We start from the raw sequence: 21517 nt of genomic DNA on the forward strand, positions 1-21517 counted from the left end.
ATATAAGAAAATAATTTTGCTGCGAGTAAAAAATAGAATTAATAATGATATCGAGTGTATATTAATAGGTTTATTAAAGGTTAATAATATCAGTTAGGTTTGAGAAATTTTGTTAGGAAAATTTCTAAATATTTAGTTATTATTAATAGTAAGAATATAAAAAGTAAATTACGTATTGAATATTAATTTAAAAAAATAGAAGATCGATTTTCGTCTGCTTGAGGTCGCCTTATCTCTTCCTTCCAGGTTCCATTGCAAGCGGAAGGGGGGAGTGATGCGCGAGGTGCATTCGCAGAATCGTTTGGTTGCCTTGGTAGCGGAACGCATTGGAGACGAAGAAAGTCATTTGGTTCTGTTGTGGAAAAAACAAACGGATCCAGAACTCAAATCTTGATGGGGGATTATAATTACGGCGTTACGACTACCGTAAGAACGTTGTCGCCGACTATCGATTACCAGCAGACGAGCGCCACGACGTCATTATTCTATCCGGGAAGCGAAATGCAAGATGAGTTATTGCTAGAAAAGAATCAGAAACAGTTGAATGAGAACAGCGATGAGAAAAGCGAAGAGGTTGTGAATGGACAAAACGATAAGAAAGTGACTACCGAAACGTCGACATCTGTTACCGCGTCTTCACCTTTGCAACAATTCGGATTTACGGAACCGTCAACTACAGCATCAAATTTCTGGTCGACGGATGATGCCTTCTTGCAGGGACTCCCTGTTCTTAATGGACAAATTCCCTTTCAGAATATAACGGCTAACTCTATTTTAAATACGAACTTGAGCAATCAGATTCTCCCTCAACCCCAGAGAAGGGCTATAACAGGTGCACATAATTTCAGTCAAAATAGGCAACCGAATTTGTACAAAACATACGCGAATTGGAGTAATCCGACGTGGACTACGTCTCAAACTCAAAATACATTATCTGCTTGGAATAATCAGAAGAGGTCTGTGCCAAATCTGAATCCCATTTCACCTTTAAAGAAATCACCTCCAGCCATAGGTCAGCCATCAATGTTAATATCACCGTCCAAATTCCAAAGGAGTACATCTTTACCTATTGGAAAACCATTTCCTCATAATATCCCTTCTAATACTGGATATGATGTCACTAACTCAGAAGATATCAGGGATGGAAATGTTATGTTACCATATCAGGTGAGTCATACAATCATCTCAGGCCTCTAATATTCACTAAATTGTTTTTTAATTTTCAATCCTTTATTTCATTATTATAATTTAGATTAAAGTCAATTTAAGATTATAAGACGGTGGGTCTTATTTTTTCTTTTTTTATAATTATGCAGTTATACATAAATGTTTGTATAGTTGCATAAATATGGGTATAATTGCATTTGTAATAATTATATAAAGTAGTAAATTGATATTTTATTAATGTTTTGTGTATCAAATATCATTGAAGGCATACGAGGTTTTATTTTTAAATGCTGTATATCATTAACCGATTCACTTGAAATATAGATTTATTAACCATATTTTCATATTTACTAAAATATATGCTAAGCTTGTCTTATAAGTGAGTGTAAAAAGCTGCTTGCTTAAATAAATTGATAAAATTAAATGGATAAATAAAAACTAAAATTAAAAATTAGCTTCACTCAGATAATTTATGTTAAATATGAAAATGTACACGATTTTTTCTGAATAACCAATGTTTTAATTTGAAAAGTCAACAATGGTAAGAAATGAATCAGTTTAGAGTACAAATTTTAAGAGCAGTATTGAATATCTTTTTGTAGTATATAATTAAAAGTGGCCAAGCATTGGTATAATGAAGTTGTTGAAAGTTGAAAAATCTAAATTCTAAAATGCTGAATCTAACCTGTATACTTAAAAAGTATTTCGTTTTAATTTTCTCGGTTTGGTTTTCGTTTATTGAGAGCAGAACTGTCTTATTTTGAAAAACTAGAACTATGCCTTTAGTTATTCATATTTTATTGCAGAAACATTTTTAATGTTGTTAAAGCATTAATTTTAATTACAAAAATATTTATATTACTGTAATGAAAGAATGTAATGTAAATAAAACAAATGATTAAAATTTAAGTTGTGAAAGAAAATATTACAAAATATCAAATTAATTAATTTTTTTTGATTTTTAAACTGTAATTTTTTTTTAAATATGTATATGTTGATAATGTATATGTATATGTATATGTTAAATGTAATGTATATGTATATGTTAAATATGTTGATGTATATTAATATGTATGTTATAATGTTAGATAATTAGAAAATAATACTGTAGTCTTAAAATAATTGAATAGTTAAACACAGAATGCAAATTCTGTGTTATTGGAAGAAAACACTTTGAATAGTTAATAAGATGATTAATCTAGAGTTAGTGATGTCATATAGCTTTGAAATTTTCATTTAAAAAATTTTTAGCTTTACTATTTTTGCATTAATATTTTAAAACTGTTAAATCTCCAAAGATGAATATTGGTCGGAAAATATTAAAATATGTTTGTGTGTTTGTTTTTTGTTAAAAGTAGTTTAAATATAGAAACAACATCGCTAGACCTGATATATAATATAGCTAGACACCAACCAAATGCCGAAATTCTATTTTCTTTTTACTATATTTAATTTAAAATGAGAGATTTTACTGATATTCAAAAAATTTTAATAATTTCCACAATAATCAAAATTTTGTTAAATAAAAAAACTAGAAATTTATGATAATGAAAATAAAAACAAAAAATACTATAAACACAAGCATAATTAGATTTATTTTTATAACCTTGCATATTTATTTAATTATTTTTATGCTATTATGTTATGTTAATTAGTAGACAATGCGGTTTGGATAAAATTTTCATTAATAAAAATGTATATATTATCAAAAATTATTTTTAAGGGAATGGTCATTGTAATTTGTTTCATTTTATTATTTATTTTAACATGAAATCTATTTAAATAGTTAATAAAATTTAAAATGATCAAAATTATTGTTTTAAATAAAAATAAAATTTAAGAAATGTATNGGAGAACACTCATTTTATCTGTAAAGTTGATTGCAACGAATTGTGCAACAAATGAACTTGCCAAGACAGACTATAAAAAATTAATTTTCTATGTAATATTCTTAATTGCAAAGAAGCCAAATCTGGCAATGTTGCTCAGAACTGACTAAAGCGCCACTTGTAATCGTCCAATGCGCCAAGTTTGGCGCATGCGCCACGGTTTGGCCACCCCTGTTTTAGATGATAATTCTTATATTTTGAAAAATAAGTATGACAATAAGCTTATAAATTGCAATGTGATTTATTTATTTCAATATTATTAAATGAATTTTTAAGTTATTCTACTAAATTTAACAAAGATCAGAGTTTAAAGAAAAATGTTCAAATGCTTTTGAGTACTAGTTCTCATCATCCTACTTTGTATGCTTCCTGTTCCATTAAAGCAATTTTATTATAATTTCATTATTTTTGGAATATTAATCATATCTTTTAAAATTGTTCCGACGACTCAGAATCATATATAGCAATGTGGGGTCGGAAATGCTTTCCTGACGTGATAGATGGTGTTGCGTGAAAGTTCCGAGTGTTCTTGCAGGGAATTGTCATTTCGCACAAGGATGTAGAGTTAGCCGATTTGCATTTGGTGTACGGGCCTGCAGATTGTAGTGGGCCCGCTGCACAGCACTTGTATGTGGAACGATATCTGATGAGGTGTATTCCTAGCCATAATTTCTTTGCAAGTCTGCACCAGAGGTTAGCTGTTTCTGTGTACATCACCACTTCAGGAAAAAATTTCTGACCCTGCATTGCTATATGATTTTGAGTCATCGGGATGCATCCTACCCTGTATAGGTGGCACTCAAACAAATGATCATTATGTACATTATAAATATAAAGTTAGAAATTATAAGAGTCACACCATTTTTTTAAATGAGTTATTCCTTATTATTTGTCTATGAAAAAATAGAAAGCTTCATTAAGTATAACATGGTAACATGGTAACACATCCACACAAGAGTAATGTCTTGACTTCCTTATTTTATTGATAAATGTTAAACACACTACATTTAACATATAGACTGTTTATTGTCTGTTTGGGAAGTTAGATGTAGATTAACAAGAATTATCATTTCTCTATTAGTTGCTATTCACTTGTATTAATACTAAAAAGTTTTTATTTGATGGCATTATTATGCTTAAATATATTTAATTTAGTGATAATTATGAGAAACTTCTACAGAATACAGAGAAATTTAAAAATGATTAACTGTAAAAATGAAAAGAATTTTATTTCTTGAAGCAATTTTTCAGACAATGAATGATTGCTTTGTAAATATTAAGCAAGGATAGTAACATTTTAAAAATCTAGATTAGTCCAGTTTAAAAATTTGAAATTATCACATTGTAAATTTTTATAAATTTTATATTTTAAGTTTTAAAAACCTAGATTGCAAAAATTTATCCTAACTTTATCCTGTTTTTTCATACAGTGGAGTCTGGTTAACTTGAATTAGTTGTGGAAAAATTCAGATTTTGAGTTAAAAAGTTTTGAGGAATTTGAGTTAACCAGTTTGATTTAACATGTTATGCTAGATAATTGGGGAAAAAAAATGACTGAATTATCTCAATTTGAGTCCTGGTTAAGGGTTGTCTGTATTTCAAATCCATAGTTTTCAAATGGAAATGATTTCAAAAATTTTATAATCTAAAACACTATGATCTTTCTGGTTAAATTGTCCATCAATATTCTAAAATATAAATTTTCGTCTATAATTTCGGATGTTTTTCATTAGTTTATCCATATTTATTTTTCAGTTTTATGAATGTAAGAGAATATTACTAATTATAAATGCTTTAATAACCTTTTAACATAATCCAGTAGAGAAAAAAATGAATATTTTGTGTATGAAGTTTTTATAATGTTATTCTAATTTTGGTGCTGTTTTTATAATTATGTTGATTTTGTATGAATGTTAACATTGATTTTGTTTCAAAATGAATAGTCTAATGTTTGAATAACATTAATGAATTGATTAGAATTTCTTATGTGTGTAATTTTTTAAAACTGATTTGTATTAAGATGTATGAATTTTATTTATTCAGTGTTTTAGGATTTCATATACCAGTACTTCCACTTTTAATAAGTGATTATTATTATTTTAAATGCTAGGGATACAAAATAATTATGTGATTTTTTGGAGAAAATAATTATGAAAAAATAATCGTATTAGCATTTATATTTTCTTTGAGTTTATGCACTATAAGATGCATGAATTGTTTTAGATCAGGGGTGGCCAACCTTTTGCATACCATGCGCCAATTTTTTGATAGACGAGTTCAGATGCGCAGTGGCGTACCGTGGGTGTTAGCCGCCCGGGGCGGAGAAAAATTTCGGCCACCCTTTAATCAGGTATTNTTGGCTTTAATTTGAGTATGTTTTTCGCGTTGGAACGAATTATTTGGTTTTACATGTAATCGTATGGGAAAAGATGATCCACCTTACGACATTTTCATGATACAATCTCAGTTTCAGAATGGATTAATTTCGTATCCTGAGGTACCACTGTAATATGAAGTAAAACATCTAATCTTGAATTCTTTTCTGAATTCTCTCCTTAAGTCAAACTGGATTGTTGATCCCAGTAAACACACTACATAATATAATGTATTTTCTACTTCAAAAGTCAAAAAAATTTTTACTTATCTCAACATTATCTTCTTTAAATTGAATTGATAAAACTCAGATGGTGCTAACCAACCTTAAAAGTTCTTCAAATCCTCTCAGCACATTGGTTAAGAGGTTTCAATAGAACTAGATAAATAGAATCTCACCTAAACGTAAAATTTCCAGCAATGAAACACCCAAATTCAATATTTGAACATTTTTGGACACTCCTTTATCGGCCTTCTTCAGGAAATGTCAAACGAAAATAACTATTCTATTTATAGAATGTAGCAGCGTTCTAATTTTCACATGTTTCAAATCAGTTTGAACAATGGTTGTGACATATTGTAAGCAATGTATATTCCTTTAGGAGTCTAAATAATACTTCCATGCGTTTGGTATGGGAATGTAATCAGTGTTGATGCATTCTAGTCTTATGGCAGCCCTGTAAATTTCTGGGATTTCTTGAGAATACTTGATTTTCTCATAATTCTTGTTTTTATTTAGAATAGAGTTCTTCATCCATGACAACCAACATGAATATATTTTGTTTCCAGTGCTTTATGTACTTGTGAAGTCTTACATTAATTAACATTTATTTGCAAAACACCTAAATTTTCATGTAGATATTTTTTTTAGTTAATTTATGTAATGTATTATATGAAATTTGATTTTTGAATAACTTCAGTGTAGCATAGAAAGGTAATTTTGTAATATACTTAAATTTATGATATTTATTTAAATTGTTATCATAATCTCACATATTGTTCTAATAATGATTCAGATAAATACATGGACTTAAATATATCACAGAATTACATTGTTTATTCTACTGCTTTGTACTTTGAATAAAAAATTTTCATTTTTCACATACCTCTATATGTAGAACTTGGCATAACTCAAGCTTGCCATTTCTTGGTTTCTTCCATTTTTTACTAATTTTATTTCTATTGAATTTTCAAATCATTAATGCTTTTTGTTAATATAATATTTCTGATGTCATTTAAATTAAAGGACTATATTAATAAGATTCAACATTTTGAATCTTATTGAGAGATATATTTTCCCTACAAAATGCAGCAAAATACCAAAAAGTTTCAAAAAAGATGTCAAATGTATCAGTTTCATGCTCTGCTTGCTTCCTGCATTTTGGGCAATCAACAAATTTCTAGATTGGTTGCTTATCAAGCGGATTGCCACCACTTTTAAATTCCACATTTGTTGGTAGAACTACAGGAAGGTCTTTTTCTGGAATTGGCACAGTTCCACAATCTTTACAATAAATAATAGGTATAGGGCATCTCAAATAATGTTGCCTTGAAATTCTCTAATCGTGTACATGATAGTTTATTGTTTTTGTACCTGTTCCTATTTCCTCAAGCTTTTTAATGATTACTTCCTGTGCTTTACTGACTGTCAGTTCATTTAAGAATTCAGAGTTGAACATCATTCTTTCACCAGTATAGGTTTCATTTAGATCCTCTATCATCTGAATAGCTTGACACTGGGATCAATTGTAAGAATTCTGGATTCCAGTGTCATGCTCTGGAATGACATCCAATTGGGCTGAAGAAATAATCAGATAATAGGTAAACCACATGCAAATTCAAAATCATGTTAATAATGTGCAGGGCACCCAAAAATTGCACCTTCTCCATACTCCATCAAAACAAAATTCACTATATAAAGTGGTAATTCCTTATCGAGAAATGAGGGTTTTACATTCAATTCAGTATAAATTCCAAATTTTTCATTATTTTCTTTTTGATTTTATTTCCTAGATCCTAGTGTCAGCTACTTGGATGACAGAAGAAGAACCTTCTTTTAAATCCTGCATAATAGAATGCTCTGCTGCTGCTACAAGAAAAGATGCTCCAAAAAAAGTATGAGAAGTTGTAAAAACCTTTAATTTCTTATTTAGGCCAACCATTTCAAACTCTTCTTTCTTCTTCTTCATCTTTACTTTTTCCCATGTTTATATGGGGTTAGCATTTACTCCATTTCTTCCTATCAAGGGCTTCTTGTCTCTTAAGTCCCATCTGATTCAGGTCTTCATCCACTTTATCTTTCCAATGCAGCCTTGGTCTTCCTCTCTCCCTCTTTCCCTTTACTACCAGTTTACAGACCCTTTTTCCAACATAATCTTCACTTTTACATACTATATCGTCAAACCACCTCAACCTGCAATCTTTCATTAGAGGCTCTGTTAAAGTGGGTCCCTTGAGTTCCCACTCAAGGGATCCACTTTAACAGAGTCTCTAATAAAATTGTTTCTTATTCTATCTTTCCTTGGCACTCCACACATCCATCTCAACATTCTCATCTCCACCACCTCCATTTTTCTCTTGGGTTCTCGTAATTGCCCATGTCTCTGCCTCATACAACAATGCAGGTCTAACAACCAATTTGTACAATTTACCTTTCAGTTTGCAGCTAACTTTCTTATTGCATAACACACTGCTCAACTACATCCAGTTCATCCATCCACATTGAATTCTAAGTTGCACTTCAGAGTCCAGTCCTCCCCCCCATCTCAACAAAGACCCCAAGGTACTTAAAACTTGAAACCAAAGGAAGCGGCACATTTTGGATTTTAATATTGCACTTGTCCCTGCCATTCAGAGTCATATAAGTTGTTTTAGTTCTGCTAATATTCATTCCAAAACTTTCCTCCAATCTTCCAGTTTCTTCTCAGCCTTGGTTTGGGAAAGTTCACAAAGCACAATATCATCTGCAAACAGCATACTCCACTTCACATCACATGTCAACATGTCCACTATCAGGTCAAACAAATAAGGGCTAAGGACCGATTCCTGATGCAAACCAACATTAACGAAGAACCCTTCTTTAGTGCCCACACTACTCTTAACTTGTGTCTCTGTTTCCTCTTACATTTCTTTGATGAGCCTAACATGTTTTTCTGGAACATTATTTTCCCTCAAACATCTCCATACCACTTACCCTATCATAAGCCTTTTCTAGATCTATGAACACCATGTGCAAACCTTCCTGCATTTCTCTGCCTTTCCATCAGCTGTTTTAGAGCAAAGATAGCATTAATCGTACGCCTTCTTGGCAAAAAGTCAAACTGTTTCTCTCCAATCTCAGATTCCTGTCTGATCCTTTTGACAATTATCTCTAAAATCTTCATAGTATGGGACATTATACCTCTGTAATTTCTTCAATTCTGTACATCCCTTTTACCTTTAAAGATCAGCACAATAATGCTCTTTCTCCATTCATCTGGGATCTTCTCCTGCTGCCAGAGTTTCTTCATAAGGTCCCAAAGGATATCAATTCCCTCCTCACCCAAACCTCTTCAAGCCTCAACCGCAATCTGCAGTGCTTATTGCTTTTCCCATTTTCATTTTCTAAGTACACTTTCCACTTCTTCTCTGCTAATATTTTGCACCACTCCTTCATTTGCCTCTCCATTCTTGTATAATGTTCTGGGGTTTTCTTCATTCAATAAATTCGTAAAATATAAAATATAGGAACTGTTCCACTTTCGGCACTGGGGTGAAATCAACGTTACACTATCTGGAACCTGTGACCAGTACTCTATGTGTATATATTGTATATCGCTTGACAAACGTTTTCGAGCGATCTGTTCGCTCTTCTTCAGGTCGACTGAAAATTCCCCGGACGGAGTGTATATTATTTGTTGGGATTGGGTGTCGGTTCCAACTGGGTGGGTCACTTCTGGCATGCACGGTTGCGTGGTGGGGGAGGAAATGGCGGGTTGGTGTCTAACAACGATTGCCAGGCCATAGACAGGGTTAGCTCTTCCTTCCGGTTAACGCAGGTGGTTAGCCAGCAAGGTGTACCGATGGGTAGCCCACTCTCGGGTGACCTCTGTGAAATGGTTGTCAGACAGCTCGAAAGTAAGGCCCTCCCACCTTTCCTTCCTAGCATCCTGATTTATAAAAGATATGTGAACGACATTCTTATCGTATGGAGAGAGGTCCCCGACATGATATCTTTCGTCAGAACAATCAACAACAACCCTTTCGGCCTAACCGTTGAACTGGAGCAAGCTAGTACAGAGGAAGTCCATTTCCTCGACATTGGAATAAAAATAGTAGGACCCACCCATCCGCATGGCTGTATATCACAAGCCCTCATCCACCCCCACGTACATACCAGCCGATTTTTGTGACTCGTTCCCGTACAAGGCAGCTGCCTTTAGGGCTCTGGTGGAGAGAGCGTTTTCACACTCATCTACCATGCAAGCCCTAACAAACGAATTAGCCCACATCAAAAGGATAGCAACTGAGCACGGGTTCCCGAACATGACACGCTGCTTGGTTGAATGATACCAACGCCAGAAACACGCCCTAACTGCAAGAAATGCCACTGACTTGCAGCAAGATAGCCCAACACGGGTCCCCATCACATTCAACACGCACCTCAAGACTGTGAATAAGAAGATAGCCAGAGAGCATGGGATACAATTGGCATACAGAAGATGCCCCACAATTTTCCGTATCCTACGGAACGATAAAGACCCTCCCGATCACACCAGACTCCCCGGAATCTACTCTATCCCACTCTGGGACAACAGACAAAACGCGGACCTACTATACATCAGCTCGACCAAGCGCTCCTTATACACCTGCCTGCATGAACACCAAGCGGATATCCGACACAGGAGACTAACCACATCCCTGGCCACATATGCATCGGATACTGAAATTGAAGCGCAACTCGAGAAGGCTACTATCATCATCAACACGTCCCACCAACAGCATCTCAGGTGGCTGGAGGCTGCGGCTATCTACAACGCCGGCCGGCTAACCACCTGCGTTAACCGAAAGGAAGAACTAACCCTGTCTATGGCCTGGCAATCGCTGTTAGACACCAACCTGCCATTTCCTCCCCCACCATGCAACCGTGCATGCCAGAAGTGACCCACCCAGTCGGAATAGACACCTGATCCCAACAAATAATATACACTCTGTCCAGGGAATTTTCAGTCGACCTGAAGAAGAGCGAACAGATTGCTCGAAAACGTTTGTCAAGCGATATACAATATATACGCATAGAGCACCGGTCACAGGTTCCAGATAGTGTAACATTGATTCCTAAAATATACTTTCCATCTTTCCTTGACCCTTTCACAATCTTGTAATACTACTACTTTATCATCTTTAATCAGTTTAATAAATGTAAAATCTTTTGATGGCTTCTCTTGCTTTGGCAATTCTAATCAGCTGCCTTTCACCACCTTTCCTTTTGAAAACTTTATAAGCCTCTTCAAAAGCCTTTGCTTTTGCAATAGCCACTGCTTTTTTAGTTGTTTTATTTACCAAATGGTAAGTTTTTTTTATCTTCCAGCCTTCCCATCAAATCCCACCTTTTCTTTGCCTCTTTCTTTTGTTTAACTGTGCATTTACCTCTGCATTCCACCACCAAAGTTCCTTTCCTTCTGGCAATCTCTTTCCTGAAGTTTTTCCTAAAACCTCTTTTCCAACTTTCAAAATGCAATTACTATTCAGTAACCAGCATGTTTGCACATCATCTGGGAACTGGATTTCTTTTAACACTTTTACCTTAAACTCTTTCCTTAATTCCTCCTCTTTCAAATTCCACCATTTGATCTTTAGTTTAATCTGGCTAACACAATTCTTACAATGGCCCATAAGAAAGTCACAATCCACCAGGAGAACTCTATGTTGTGCAGCAACACTTTCTCCATTTAACATCTTACTGTTTCTTACTTCACTCAGATGTCTCCTGCAGCACAAGAAAAAATCAATCTGGCTGGATCTACCTCCACTCATATATGTAACCAGTTGATTTGCTTTCTTCTCAAAGTAGGTGTTAACTAGCACAAGGTCAAAAGCCACAGCATCATCGACTAGTCTTTCTTCCTCTCCATTCCTTTCTCCCACACTCTACCTCCCAAGAATTCTTCTTTTTGCATTCTTCCTTTTCCCAACATGACCATTTAAATCGTCCTTACAGATTAATCTCTCATTCATAGGAACACACATTATAACTTGGTCAAGATCTGTCCAAAAGTTTGTCTTTTCTTCTTTTCCACTACCTGGCTGAGAAGCATACACACAGACAATCATAATGAAAATTCTACCAACATCTAACTTAACACTCATAATTCTATCACATCTTTGTTTAACCTCGCAGACTCTGCCTTTTAGAACTTTATCAATTATGATACCAACTCCTTTCCTTCCTCCCTTATTCGCTCCACTCACAAACAGCTTATATCCTTCACCAAGTTCTTAAGCTTTATTTCCTTTCCATCTTGTCTTTTGCAGGCACAAAATATTCACTCTCCTTGTTTGCATAAGATCAACCAACTTTCTACTCTTCCCATTCAATGTTCCGATGTTTAAAGTACCTATTCTTATACTTGTCTTCTTTCTCTTCTCTTTCTGAACAAACTTCTTTATCTGAACCTGTCCTTGTTTCGGTAGCCCCAGCTCATTTGACAAAGTTTTTGGAAGACATGACTGTGCATTGCTTTGAGAGGATATCCTAACACAGTTATAACTTACTTGTAGTCTAGCAGACATTCCATGTAGTTTTGGCATAGGTTTTACGGCTGGATGCCCTTCCTGATGTCAACCTATTTGTTATAAGGCTAAAAACATATACAGTCGACCCCCCCTATAATTACGGTCCCAATAATTACGATTCTTATAAAACTGTGAAAAAATTGTGACGGTATCCGTAAAAAAAGGTAAAAAAACTCCTATAATTACGTAAAATGTCATCGGGCAGCCGAACTACTTTCCCGCCGTCCATAGCGCCACGCTACGGAGAGATTTCTATCGTCTGGACAGTATTATATAAATTATATATAAATTAGGTACTGTACATATAATTATATATTAATTATATATAAATTAGGNCTTGGTAGCACTCAATTATTGGTGTTTGCTGCACTTGAGTTTTTTTAGACCCTTCAGGGGACTACGGCCTTGCAGCCTAAAAACTACATGCCAACATCAAACATAGAGGGTACTGTAGACTTATGTATGCCATTCAGAGGGATCCTACTTTTCTCTACTGTCTATCTCCTTGCCCTCCCCTTTCCCTTACCCTTTTTTCTAAGTCAGAGTAAAACTACAAAAGCGGCACCATCATCGTCACCGATCTTAGAACCATCAACTGTCAGTGTAAATCCTAAACATGAAATGATCACCTGGATCTTCGAAATAAATGTCAGGGACAAGCTGATGGGAGGGGTGGTAATCGTTAGTTGAAAGGGTATTTTTGTCGATGCTGAATTTTTTTATTAGGATTAAAATAAACACACTAGTCTTTCACTGAAATCTAAAATAAACTGATAAAACTTTGAATTTACTGTAAAATAAAAAATACACAATAGTACAATTAAAGTACAATATTACTCACATAAAAATTACTTATTATACTTTTGTTTTTCTTTTTAAGAGGTTACTTGTTTTATTTTATTTTACACTAGTGTTGATAAGATAGTTCAGAGAGCCTACAGAAGATTGCTGACAATCATTATATTATGTAAAAACTTAATTTCTGAAATTAGTACATTCTGAAGTCAATTACTATATTTATCAAATGAATGTGACATTTAAAAAATCTTAAATTGAAATTCTATGTCAATTGAGGAACCTTAATTGTCAGAAAAGTAAAAGTATGGTCACTAATTTCAATAAATTTCAATTTTTTGTTATTAGATTGTTGAGTTGTGTAGTGTTATTTACAATATCCAACACCCCAAAATATTTTATAAAAAATAATTTCATTATCCATGCATCTTACATAACAATAAGCATTCAACTGCAAGTCACTATATTATAAAAAAAAAGTTATTTTAAATGTTAAACTTTTTTATACTTAAATTAAAAAGAGTGTGTCTAATTTTTAAGTTGTATTATGATTCTATAATATATTCTGAAACTGTGTCTTCTTTTATTTGAATAATTTGTTATCACTACTAGGTGCATATACAGACACTTGGCAATTCTGTCATCAACTTTTATTTGAGAATTTTTTATTAGCCGATAAATAAAAAATTTGGCAAATAAAAAATTCCCGAATAAAAGTTGATGACAGAATTGCCAAGTGTCTGTATATGCACCTAGTAGTGATAACAAATTATTCAAATAAAAGAAGACACAGTTTCAGAATATATTATAGAATCATAATACAACTTAAAAATTAGACACACTCTTTTTAATTTAAGTATAAAAAAGTTTAACATTTAAAATAACTTTTTTTTTATAATATAGTGACTTGCAGTTGAATGCTTATTGTTATGTAAGATGCATGGATAATGAAATTATTTTTTATAAAATATTTTGGGGTGTTGGATATTGTAAATAACACTACACAACTCAACAATCTAATAACAAAAAATTGAAATTTATTGAAATTAGTGACCATACTTTTACTTTTCTGACAATTAAGGTTCCTCAATTGACATAGAATTTCAATTTAAGATTTTTTAAATGTCACATTCATTTGATAAATATAGTAATTGACTTCAGAATGTACTAATTTCAGAAATTAAGTTTTTACATAATATAATGATTGTCAGCAATCTTCTGTAGGCTCTCTGAACTATCTTATCAACACTAGTGTAAAATAAAATAAAACAAGTAACCTCTTAAAAAGAAAAACAAAAGTATAATAAGTAATTTTTATGTGAGTAATATTGTACTTTAATTGTACTATTGTGTATTTTTTATTTTACAGTAAATTCAAAGTTTTATCAGTTTATTTTAGATTTCAGTGAAAGACTAGTGTGTTTATTTTAATCCTAATAAAAAAATTCAGCATCGACAAAAATACCCTTTCAACTAACGATTACCACCCCTCCCATCAGCTTGTCCCTGACATTTATTTCGAAGATCCAGGTGATCATTTCATGTTTAGGATTTACACTGACAGTTGATGGTTCTAAGATCGGTGACGATGATGGTGCCGCTTTTGTAGTTTTACTCTGACTTAGAAAAAAGGGTAAGGGAAAGGGGAGGGCAAGGAGATAGACAGTAGAGAAAAGTAGGATCCCTCTGAATGGCATACATAAGTCTACAGTACCCTCTATGTTTGATGTTGGCATGTAGTTTTTAGGCTGCAAGGCCGTAGTCCCCTGAAGGGTCTAAAAAAACTCAAGTGCAGCAAACACCAATAATTGAGTGCTACCAAGAATAGCTAAGTGTAGAAGTTAGTACCAAGTGGCTATTACTAGGAAGACTTATATCTACTTAATACTAATAAAACTGAATGAGATTGTGAATCTTAATACTACTTAAACAGCTGGACAGACAGCACAAAAAAGCAAACAAACACAATGACAAACTAGATAAAATGAATGGACCGACAGAGACAAATGAGCAAGACCCCAAATTTTTATTTACTTATTTTTTATTTTTATTATTTTTTTTATGTATTTATTTTTTTTAAACATTAACGTACTAACTAAACTAATCTACCATAACCTAGGACAAATCTAACCAAATGACTAAAACTAACAAACCCTAATCTAATTTAACCTAACCTATCATAACCTAACCAGAAACCAAGCTAAGAGTAACTAAACTAACTTACAACTAGGACTAACTGAATTTAGACTGAAAAAGAAGACAAAATAAAAATTAAAATACAGAGTTGAAAGGCAGCTATATACTGACAGTTGAAACAAAGTAAGGGAAAGCTTTATTTCAACTGCCATCTGTGCCCCAGGAGTGAGTACTCTCAAGAGCCCTACTAAGGGATATGAATATGAGTAGATGATGGAACATTGTACATGTTGGACCAGTTGCAAGGCCAGTTGTACTCTTCAAGAATAGCAGCTCTCATTAAACTATCCCTAATGTGATTGTACCTATTGCAGAACAAAACTAAGTGTAGTGGTGTTTGGTCCTCCTGAATACCACAATCGCATTGTGGATTGTCCCCAAGGTTAAATCTATGCAAATATTGCTTAAAGTTGCCATGTCCTGTAAGTAGCCAAGTCAGGGTGTAACTAGGGTAAAAGTGGCAAAGAATTGCAGTAGTATCAACCTTGGAGATGAAAGTATAGGTGAGCCTACCAGTGGTGTCATGGTCCCAGCTGTCTTGCCAGAGAATGAAGATTTGCTTCTTGACATGATTGTTGATGTACGAGTTAGGAATGTAACTGAACGAGTACTAGTGACTGAAGACTTTGCAGCTTGTTTGGCAAGACGGTCAGCGATCTCGTTGCCGAGAACCCTGCATGATCATTGAAAATCTATTCTAATGTTGTTGTCTAAGTGTCTAAAAATGTGGTGTATGAGATGGACAAGTTTTAAGCGGCTATCAGACTTTGCAATCCTGTGTAAAGCTACCTTACTGTCAGAATAAATGTGACAGTGTAAGTAGTGTCTTTTGTTCTTCCTACACATAATGTGAATAAAGTTTCCACCTGCGCTATTGAGCAGTGTGTACCTAGATGGAAGCAAGCATTGTGAAGCTCTTCCGCTTTTGTAGTTTACTCTGACTTAGGCTAAACATCTTGTGTATGGCTGATGTCTTTTGTATGTATGTTTGTATGTGTTTATTTTAATAAATTAGACAATTTTTCTTATTATTTAACATTTTTAACTTTAACATTTTTTACTGTTGTATTGTACTAGAATTGAAATTAATACTTTTACTTTATGAATTTTTAGTTTTTCCATATTGAATGTGATTGATTATCCCAAATTGTCCCACTCCAATTACTTCCAATAATTGAAGCTTTACTGTAATTTAAATGAAATATTCTGAATAATAAAAAATTACTAAAAAAAAAGAAAAGAAAATCAGAATAAATTTAAATAAGGAATTGTGATTTTTACTTTGATTTTATGAAAGGCAAAATTTATCCTCAGTAAATTTTAATTTTTTTGTGAATGCATTATTGAGTTATGAATATTAAAGATTGATCAGAAAACATGATTTCTATTTTATAATTTCATATAATTTTATGTGATTAAGCAAATTAATTATTTTACTTTTAAATATATCAGTTAATTACATCAAAGAAACAATAATTTAACACTTAATTAAAAATAAAGCAGAATATATAAACTGAAATTAAGAATATAATGTGCAATATCAGATTCCAAATGATAGTGTTATAAACTGTTATTGCTTTATTTAAGATATAAAAATATTGATTTATGTAATTGGAAATTCTTTTGTCTCAGAAAATCAACTTCAGGAATTGTCACAGTGGGGGGAAGTAAAGTATACATAAGCAGTTTAAACAATGTAGCAAACATTTTTTTCAAAATAACAAGGAAACAGAATTTGACATTTCATCTCTATGGAAACACAATCAAAACAAAAAGTTATTTGGAAATTACATAAACTTTACAAATTTACAGTTTATATAATTTAATAGTTTGAATTTAATTGAATTATATTTTATGAGCTAAGTAAGCTGTATTTAAAATGACTAATAGAATAAAAGCATAGTAAAGTATTTCTTATGACATTAAAATTTGTTATAAATAAAAAAAATATATAGTTTCTAATATATATACTTTATAAAAATATATAGTTTCTCATTATTCTATTTATTTGTCTGCGCTGGCCTTTTAATTAATTTTAATATAGTCTTGTCAGTCCAGGCCAGGTCTGATATGTCTGTCCCATAATCCAACACTATGCTGCAGGGTTCACACATGAAATTTTCATGTTATTACTTGATATATGCATCAGAGAGAGAGTGATGTACCTGTACACATATGCTATCAGTCACTAGTTCTTGGTTGCATATGCAGTTGGCAAAACAGTCACAATTGTGATTAATACCATAAACTAATCTATGAACAAAGCACATTTTTATTGTACAGTATGTAGATACATACAGAATCTAGTAATCCAACACATGCTGGTCTGATATGACAAATTACAGAGACTCTAATGTACTTTGAAAGAGTTTTGTTGTGTGGCAAGTATTTCAATTTGCATAACTGAAATATTTTTAACTCAAGCATAAAGATGTATCATTTCAGATATTTTTTAAATGCTGCTTTTAATGGGGGGGTGAAAACATAGATATATAGTTGAGAATCTGAGAAATACACATGTTTGGTGTTCATTATTATTATTTTTATTATCTGTTATTAGTTCGTATTCCTTATTTGTGATTTAATTTGTACATAAAAATAAATGTTTTTTCTTCTATTTTCTCCCTGCATGTTTTTTTTCTGTAATAACAACTGCATACCTACTTTTGTGTACCCCCTGTATATTAAAGCTGAAATGTAAGATTTCCTGATAAGTCAGTTTGCTCTTTTTAAAATATTAAATACTAAAGCCAAATGATATGTAGTTAAAAACATTTTTATCAAATAAAAATTTCCTGTTCAGTTTTATAAATTTTAAATTAAATTTATCTCTAGACTATGTATAAGTGAAAGTATTGTTTGGAGTTCAGTTTATTTGTATTGCATTATATACAATTTATATTATTTCAGATTATTTGATATTACTAAATATTGTAAATATTCAGTATTGGTATTATTTATTGTTCCATTTTCTTTCTCTTATGAGATATGCTTGCTTTAACATTTTTTACATCTCCAATTGTTAACAAAATCTAAAGTGATACATTCAAATTAAGATTCCATTTTTAATATTTTCAATTCATGAATTTAAACTTTGCTATTTTTTTAAAATCAGCTGTTTTCTTATATAAGGATTAAATGACATTTAACCCTGTTTCTTAGATTTAAAATGACATAAGTTTAATATTCTAGTGATTTGAAGTGTTGAAAAAAAATATTAGCAATAGTTAATAGCTTTTATGAAATTAATTTTAAAATGAATTTTGTTAAAATACCATTTAAATATTTATTGTTTTTTTAAATATAATTTTAGAATATTTTGGAGAACAGTTATGTTTGGGATATTTTGGGGACGAATACTCATCACATAGAGAATAACAGTAAAGGTATTACAGTATTATTTCATCATCAGATTGTGTGAAACTTGAACACCTAAAACTGTTAGGCTAGTTATCATTGACTTCTGGTTTGTTCTTAATTGGATATCAAGATAACTTGAGTAGGAATATCAATTCAAATATTTGAGAAATTTTCTATCTTCTGTAAGCAAAACAGGAATATACTTAAATAATAATTTTCTATACTGTAATATATAATAATAATAATTAATTGATAATTAATATGTAAATATTCTTGAAGTTTTATTGTTATTAAATTATATTTTACATTAATGTTTTATAGTACTTATAAATGTCATCAAAATGGGTAGGCCTACTTTTTTGAATTAAAAAAGTTATACTGATCACAATTTTCTTAAAATTTAACAAAATTGATATACTATTTAATAAATTGTTGAATGTAAACAATAATAACAATTATGTTAATATGGTAAGTAAACAAAGAGAATCTGCAATTTGTTGATGATGGACCAGAGTGCCAAAGTTATTTCTAGTTATTGAAATTAAAAGTGTAGGTCACCAAAATACCAGTGAGAAATAGGATTAAATATTAAATGAGAACATTCATATACTAGTTTATCTATAATATCTAAAATGTTTTTATTCATGAGTGAATTTTCTAATCAAAACACAAAAATAGTTAATATTAAATAGTATTAATTCATTAAAATTTAATAGAAATTTTTTCGTGAAAAGTCTTATTTTCAAATTTATTATAATAAAAATTAAATATTTTATTGTTGCTAGTTGATGATATTCATTAATAAATGAAAAGTTGCAGTAAAATAGTTTGGGTTAGATAAATTATAAATATTGATCTAAAATGTACACAATAGCATTATTTTCATTCATTCGATAATTTTCAATGAAATGATCGGTTTTTATACTAGTTTATCAAATAATTACAAGTAATTAACTTATATCACTATTTATTTAATTAGAACTCAAAATATAATAAATGAATTGTGCTATATTTATTTCATTTCATTCAGAGAATGAATAAAGGATGAATGAAATATGAAGTAATTATAGTGAACGATGTTATAAAGTTTAAGAATCATTGATTTGTATTGTAGTGTTTAATAAAATTTCTCATCGGACAATCGTTTGAACATTTGTTTTCAAAGTTAATGCTTTATTTAATTTTTAATTAAAAAGTTTTCATCAAATTTAAATTTTTAAGTAATTTTAGTATTTGGAAGTAGGGCACAAAAAATATATTAGAAGCATGAAGGCTAATAGTCATAGACATCTATAAGATGATACAGGGTAAAAATATATATATATTATATATTATATATATGGGTCATTCTAAGTTAAGAGGTACTCACTGGTTAAGAGATGTGGCCACGACATAAATGTCAGTATGTAGATACATACAGAATCTAGTAATCCAACACATGCTGGTCTGATATGACAAATTACAGAGACTCTAATGTACTTTGAAAGAGTTTTGTTGTGTGGCAAGTATTTCAATTTGCATAACTGAAATATTTTTAACTCAAGCATAAAGATGTATCATTTCAGATATTTTTTAAATGCTGCTTTTAATGGGGGGGGTGAAAACATAGATATATAGTTGAGAATCTGAGAAATACACATGTTTGGTGTTCATTATTATTATTTTTATTATCTGTTATTAGTTCGTATTCCTTATTTGTGATTTAATTTGTACATAAAAATAAATGTTTTTTCTTCTATTTTCTCCCTGCATGTTTTTTTTCTGTAATAACAACTGCATACCTACTTTTGTGTACCCCCTGTATATTAAAGCTGAAATGTAAGATTTCCTGATAAGTCAGTTTGCTCTTTTTAAAATATTAAATACTAAAGCCAAATGATATGTAGTTAAAAACATTTTTATCAAATAAAAATTTCCTGTTCAGTTTTATAAATTTTAAATTAAATTTATCTCTAGACTATGTATAAGTGAAAGTATTGTTTGGAGTTCAGTTTATTTGTATTGCATTATATACAATTTATATTATTTCAGATTATTTGATATTACTAAATATTGTAAATATTCAGTATTGGTATTATTTATTGTTCCATTTTCTTTCTCTTATGAGATATGCTTGCTTTAACATTTTTTACATCTCCAATTGTTAACAAAATCTAAAGTGATACATTCAAATTAAGATTCCATTTTTAATATTTTCAATTCATGAATTTAAACTTTGNTACAACTATATACTGTATTTTTAATAATGATTCGGTAATACAATGAAAGATAGTATATGAATATGCCTGAGAATATGATTTAAGGTAACCTAAATAATTTATATTCACCAGGTTACAACGAAAGATATATTGAACATATTAATAATATGATTCATTAACAATGTAAATTCGTCTCTGTAATCCAAAACACATGCTTTGGTAGACGTATCTCACAGCAATTTCTGGTTAGCAAATTTAACTTTTATTTTTCATTGAACTACAAATATATTTCGGGTTGGTATAATATACTCCAACCCCTCTTCAGTGCTAGTTCAAATAAACAAAAAGTGTTAAAACATGACTATGTTATATTACATTAAATGAAACAAACCAAAAAACACTAAAAACACTTACATTTTTTCATTAAGTACACAACAAAAATTGTTTCTTATTTTGCTTTTTCACAAATTAGGAGGTAGGAGGGTAGACCGTTTACAAACATCAATTTATGTTTTAACTTAAATACTATGCATACCATATTAATATGTAAAATACAAAATAAAGATTGCTATAGTTTAACTCGAAGGAAAAATTGATACTAAGGACGGATGAATTCAACGTCTGTTCTCCAGATGTCCAGTCTGCAAGGTGGGGACTTTTCACTCCTCTATCCCCTGACCAAGTGATCTCTTCCCCTGGTTCTCCGAATTTATGACCATTGCAGATGTGGGGTTAAGGGGAGTGGTACACACAAACTTTTAAAAA

General features: G+C 31.3%; 1 protein-coding gene across 1 annotated transcript in view; it reads left to right on the top strand.

The window, feature by feature from the left end:
• The first annotated feature begins 229 nt into the window (after positions 1 to 229).
• The window catches only part of LOC111626966, a 106428-nt gene continuing 85140 nt past the window's right edge, over positions 230 to 21517 (top strand). The window contains exon 1 of the mRNA XM_023370510.1: positions 230 to 1167. Coding sequence (XP_023226278.1) covers positions 394 to 1167 — 774 coding nt within the window. The 5' untranslated portion in view covers positions 230 to 393. The remainder of the gene's footprint in view (positions 1168 to 21517) is intronic.

The sequence above is a fragment of the Centruroides sculpturatus genome, unplaced genomic scaffold (genome assembly GCF_000671375.1).
Source record: "Centruroides sculpturatus isolate CEXI.00-Female unplaced genomic scaffold, Cexi_2.0 scaffold454, whole genome shotgun sequence".
Lineage (NCBI taxonomy): Eukaryota > Metazoa > Arthropoda > Arachnida > Scorpiones > Buthidae > Centruroides > Centruroides sculpturatus.